The sequence below is a fragment of the Sinocyclocheilus rhinocerous genome, unplaced genomic scaffold, assembly GCF_001515625.1.
Source record: "Sinocyclocheilus rhinocerous isolate Xijiao unplaced genomic scaffold, SAMN03320098_v1.1 scaffold299, whole genome shotgun sequence".
Classification (NCBI taxonomy): Eukaryota; Metazoa; Chordata; class Actinopteri; order Cypriniformes; family Cyprinidae; genus Sinocyclocheilus; species Sinocyclocheilus rhinocerous.
Window position 1 is genome coordinate 845,428 of NW_015652998.1, and position 5,871 is coordinate 851,298.

The 5,871-nt window shown below is 39.9% G+C and overlaps 1 protein-coding gene across 2 annotated transcripts in view; it reads left to right on the plus strand.

Annotated features, from left to right (window-relative positions):
• jam3b (junctional adhesion molecule 3b) overlaps nt 1-5,735 on the plus strand; it is a 38,420-nt gene extending 32,685 nt beyond the window's left edge. For both annotated transcript variants that reach the window (XM_016521414.1, XM_016521415.1), the window contains 6 exons: nt 1,352-1,504; nt 1,915-2,117; nt 3,295-3,394; nt 3,470-3,599; nt 4,275-4,329; nt 4,702-5,735. In XM_016521414.1, the coding sequence (XP_016376900.1) occupies nt 1,352-1,504; nt 1,915-2,117; nt 3,295-3,394; nt 3,470-3,599; nt 4,275-4,329; nt 4,702-4,737 (677 nt within the window). In that variant the 3' untranslated portion in view covers nt 4,738-5,735. The remainder of the gene's footprint in view (nt 1-1,351; nt 1,505-1,914; nt 2,118-3,294; nt 3,395-3,469; nt 3,600-4,274; nt 4,330-4,701) is intronic.
• Nucleotides 5,736-5,871: the final 136 nt, after the last annotated feature.

The following is a 5,871-nucleotide window of genomic DNA, read 5'->3' on the forward strand; positions in this document are numbered from 1 at the left end:
CAGGGTTGACCCACTCCACCCTGAAGGTCTACGTGGCGGCCATTGCAGCCTACCACACCCCTCTCGGTGCCCAGTCAGTAGGCATACACCCCCTAGTTACACGTTTCCTCCACAGTGCGCTGAGGCTGAGGCCTCAGGTACGATCTCGCATCCCCCCGTGGGACCTGGCTGTGGTGCTAGAGGCTCTCTGTAAACCTCCTTTCGAGCCTATAGAGGAGATATCTGATCGTCATCTCACTATTAAGACTACCTTCCTTTTGGCGATTTCTTCTCTTAAGAGAGTTGAGCATCTGCAGGCGATCTCAGTGGCCCCTTCTTATTTAGACTTTGTGCCCGGTCTGGCCAAAGCATTTATCTACCCACGAGCGGGTTATGTACCTAAAGTTCCCTCCTCTACACCACAGCCTGTCGTACTCCAGGCCTACTGTCCTCCTCCTTTTCGGGAGCCCGACCAGCAGAAGCTTAAATGTATGTGTCCAGTGCGAGCACTGGACACATACGTCCACAGAGCTGCCCAGTGGAGAAGGGCGGACCAACTATGGTGCTATGGTCCCGCCAAGAGAGGTCTTCCTGCTACTAAACAGACCCTCAGCCTGGTGGATTGTGGATGCCATTTGCATTGCCTATGAGTCCTCTGATCTCCCCTCGTCTTTGGGGGTCAAGGCTCACTCGACCCGAGGTATGGCGGCCTCCAAGGCCTTCTTGGCAGGTGTGTCCATGCAGGACATCTGCAACGCAGCGGGATGGTCCACGCCCCTCACGTTTGTCAGGTTCTATGGCCTAGATATACGAGCCACTCCTGGCTCTTCTGTTCTCTCGTCCTAGCTGTGCTCTTCCACACTAGACAGGGATTTGCAAGTCTGGCGGCGTGGGCATACTCGTTCCCAAAGCGTTTTCCGACGCAGCTCGAGTTCCTGAAGGGGAACATCTCCAGGTTACGTATGTAGAAGGAAACTAGACGTAATATAGTATTTAGTAATAATATTAGTATATACATTATAAATTATTAATATGATATAATTGTTATTATAAATTAACATTAACCTACATTTAATTAATGTTGTATTGTTCATTGTTAGTTCAGGTTAGCTATTAACTGTTTAACTGTTACTATAAATGTTATCTAAATTGAAACTTATTTTAAAATGTTAAAGTGTTTAGTTAATTTAGCCGATGTTAATAAATTGAAATCTATTGTGAAGTGTTTTCTCACATTCTATCAGTGTTTAACAGGAATTTTGGAGCATAATTTAAGTCCCATATTTAATGAACACCACTTTGTATCAGTGGGAACAGCTTCACCTGTTTCAGCCAACTATGTATCTTCTCACTTGTTTTATTTTTGTTCCAGGTGACTTGGAAAAGAGAGCGAAAATTCGAGAACCTGCGACCTTGGTCATTCTCAACGCAACAAGAGCCGACACTGCTGATTACCGCTGTGAAGTCACTGCCCCAAATGACCAGAAATCCTTTGATGAGATTTTAATATCACTCACTGTAAGAGGTGAGTGGTTCCACTCAAATAATTCTACATCAATTGATTGCCTTGTGCTGAAACAGGTCTTTAGTATACATACTTTTGAGAGGAATTTTGAATTTGAATTTGCTGTAGACGTAGCATTGTTAGTACTTCCCAACTGCCTCGATGTAACATGAGATGGAGCGGCGAGCCAACGCACCCACCCTTGGCGCACATTTGAGGATGCTTGCAGCTCTAACTCTACAGGGCGTGTTTAGGGCTATATGAGGAAACCTCTGAAACTGCATCTGAGTTTAATCAGGGGTCTAAAAGGGGAAAGAGCAGCATGTTCAGTTGGCCAGGATGCTTGTAGTCAGAGTCACTAAGGTGCATGTGTGTGAGGATGCTATTGTCTGTGCAGTTACATTAAGATGATTCTCTTGTGTGCCATACAGTGAAGCCCGTCGTGCCCAGATGCTCCGTACCCAAGTCTGTCCCGGTAGGGAAACCAGCAGAGCTGCATTGCTTGGAGGATGAGGGCTACCCGAAGTCCCATTACCAGTGGTTCCGCAACAAGGAGGAAATCCCGGAGGATCCCAAGGGCAGCCCAAAGTTCTTCAACTCCACTTACACCCTGAATGGAGAGATGGGCACTCTGGTGAGTTTGGAAAAAGAGGCGATGGGGTAGGCATAGGGATATTTTTGGGGAGCCAGTTGATGTGCGATGGGCTCAGCCATGAAGGGAATCTGCTGCCCTCATTTGTGCATTCCAGAGTGCCATTCTCCGCCATTTGTACTCTGTGCTCTCGTCAACCTTCACACCACTTTTTAAAGTTTGAACAGCGCTGCAGTACAGCCACTTCCCCCTAAGGAGACAACCTCTGAAGAGTTTACTGTGTGTCCTTTAAGATCTGCCAGAGCCTCATTCAACACCTCTGTGTTACTTTTATAACATGCACACCAAAGTCAGAAAGATGCTTCTAGGTTTCAGTTGTTGTTTTTTTTGGTCTTTTGGCATCTAATTTTATGTGACTAAAAAAATTTTAGTTGATGCAAGAGTTCAAAAGTAAACCAAATATTCAAACATTAAGTGTATTAATTTAAAATGTTTAGTCCACATAAAACATTGTTAGTTTATTGTTAATATCTTACAGTGTTTTTATTTTTTGTCATATTTTAGCCAACAGATAGCCAACAGATTACATGATTTTAATTTAATTAAAATAATTAAATTATTTCTAAAATACACTTTTTTTTGTTTCATCTTCACTGATGAAAAAAAAAAACATCGTTAACCATTCAGCATGTTGTTGACAGATTACCACTGCTGCTTAGAAACACAAATACACTACAGTTCAAAAGTTTGGAGTTTAATTTTAATGTAATTTTTAATGATTTTTTTTTTTTAAAGAAGTCACTTATGCATACAAAGGCTGCATTTATTTGATCAAAAATACAGTAAAATGTTATTACAATTTAAAATACTGTTTTCAATTGTAATATATTTTAAAATGTAAACAACCGTTACTCCAGATCCTACAGATATTATTCTAATATGTGGATTTGCTGCTCAAGAAATATCTGTTGTACTGCTTATATATTTTTTTCTAGAAACCGTGATGAATAGGTATGTAATTATTATTTGATACAAATACAAATACAACTATTATTTAAAACTGCTATTATAACATTATAAATGTGTTTTACATTTTTTTATTAATTTAATGCATCCTTGCCAAATAAAAATAGTAATTTATAAAAAAAATTTTTTTACTGTGCCCAATCTTTATGCAAAATGATATGTCAACTTAAATCACTGTTATTATGATCTTCAGAAATTCAGTGCAGTCAGGAAGGAGGACGCTGGAGAATACTACTGCAGAGCCAGGAATGAGGCTGGGTTCTCCGAATGTGGACCACAGATGATGGAAGTTTGTACGTATCTTGATTGCCTTTTCACATGTGGACCCCCCGCAAAGCCTTGATCTCACGCTGTGCCTTTTTTTGTAGATGACATCAACATTGCTGGAATCATCCTGGGTGTAGTGGTTGTGGTGACAGTCCTTCTGTGTATAACAGTGGGCATCTTCTGTGCCTATAAACGTGGCTACTTCACCAGCCAGAAGCAGATGGGAAACAAGTAAGCACACGACATTGACAGCAACTTCCGTCTGAGGCCCTGTCCACACGAACGCGGTTATCTTTAAAACCGCAGTTTTTTCCACGCGGTTTGGCCGTTCGTCCACACGCAAAAGCAGCACCAGGTAACTGAAAACGAACATTTTTAAAAACGCCTGCCAGGGTGAAGATTTTCAAAAACTCCGGTTGCAGTGTTATCGTGTAGACAGCGAAACCAGAGTTTTTGTCTTGTGACGTCGGAGCCTGCGCTGTTATCTCCGCCTACTGGAAACTTTTTCAGGCTTCTGATTGGCCAACATGGCTTTACGGTTGAGATTATATCGCCACCTGTTGGCTTGGCATGCTCTTGACAGTGCTTCATAGCATGCTTTTGCGTTTTCATGTGGACGGAGATTTTTTTTTTAAAACGGAAGGAAAAACTCCCGTGTACGTGTGGACATGGCCTGAGTCACACTCTGTCCCAGAGCAGTTTTGACTCTCTGTTTTATGGCTTTTTTCCATTTCATCACCCAAGGAGCTCCTGAAAGTTTCCAGCTCAGTCTTAAAATCACATGTAGTATGTTCAGATATTTTAAATAAATTTGGTTTTAATAAATACAAATATGATATAGTGGTGACTGTCGGCTTAAAATGTTTTTCAAATGTGAAACTGACAGTTAATATTTTTTCTCCTCAGTTACAAAACTCCAGCAAAAGGAGATGGAGTGGACTATGTCAGAACAGAGGATGAGGTATAGGAAAATAAAGAGATGTTATTTATTTTTTTCATTAAAGGGGTCATATGATGCGATTTCAAGTTTTCCTTTCTCTTTGGAGTGTTACAAGCTGGTCTGTTCAGATCTTTGAAATACATAGTAGTGACTGTCGGCTTAAAATGTTTTGCAGATGTAAACTGACAGGTTATATTTTTTTCTCCCCAGTTACAAAGCTCCAGCAAAAGGAGATGGAGTGGACTATGTCAGAACAGAGGATGAGGTATGGGAAAATAAAGAGATGTTATTTTGTATTAAGCAAGAGAAGAGCTTAAGAAATCTCCTGGAAAGTCTAGCAGTTTAAGACAGGGAATCAGTTAAACCTCCTTTACTCAGTCTTCTCTCTTTCAGGGGGATTTCCGACACAAATCCTCATTTGTCATCTGAGAGGAGGAAGACGGGTGATGGAAGAGATGCAGAATTACGTTGAAAGTTACTGGCGCTATTATACCTCGCAGAGACACAAATCCCCAAATGAGGACATCGACGTCGGAGCTGCCATTGCACGTGCCTCACTTTACGGCACATCTGCAACAACACAATTTGTATTTGCCAAAGGTGACAAATAATCATGTCTGATCACTGTTTAAAGACACTAGATGTTACTTGTTTTAACTTTTACTGCCCCTTTTTTTGTAAAATTTCAGTAGAACCCAATATACAGCAAGAAACCGTTTTCCTCAAACTCTTCAGTCATTTTTAAAACATTTATTTTGTACTAGGTAAATTTGTCAGACTATTTTTGATGGAATATATTTTCAGATGCCTACAGAAAAAAATTTTTTTAAACTTTTTTAAATATTTGTAAAATACTAACCTGGACGCCAGTACCTTTTTTTTTTAGACTAATTTGGTTGTGAAAGAAACCATTTCCACCAACTTCACATCCTCTGTTTTACTCATTCAACAAACAAACAATGTACCAGACCACTTGACGTGTGGATGTTTTATTTTCCATTCAGATTTCAAATCCTTTCAATTGTATATCCAGCGACACTGGCTTCAATCAAAGGTCTTATGTACTTACTATACTGCTGGGATTTCATGTTAATAGTGAAAGGACGTTCCATGTTCATGTTTGTAGATAGTCTTAGACAGTGAGTATCTTCAGAAAAACAACAGCAAAAAAGCTGGAGAATATTTTGAAAGACCAGTGCTGCGTATCCTTGATTTTAAGTGTCCTTCTATGCTAGCTGTTTATCTTGTATATAGTGAATATACTGCCTAGGTTGTTTATTTTTTTATTTTATTTTTTTCTTCTCTTTATCTCGCTCTACATCTTTTCTTTTTTTCTTATTTGAGCGAGAAACACTCTCCATGTTACTTTTTAACATAACAGGGTTTGTTTGTTGGCTAACTGTACTGGTTGTATATAGATCCACTGTGAGCTACCAGAAGTTTCTGGTTTAACCAAATGTTGAATGAGGCAAATATGACACTCGACTATTCACAAATCTCATTTTGAAGACGTTAAAGAGTACAATCAATCAACTGAATGCTATTGATAATATTGATAATATT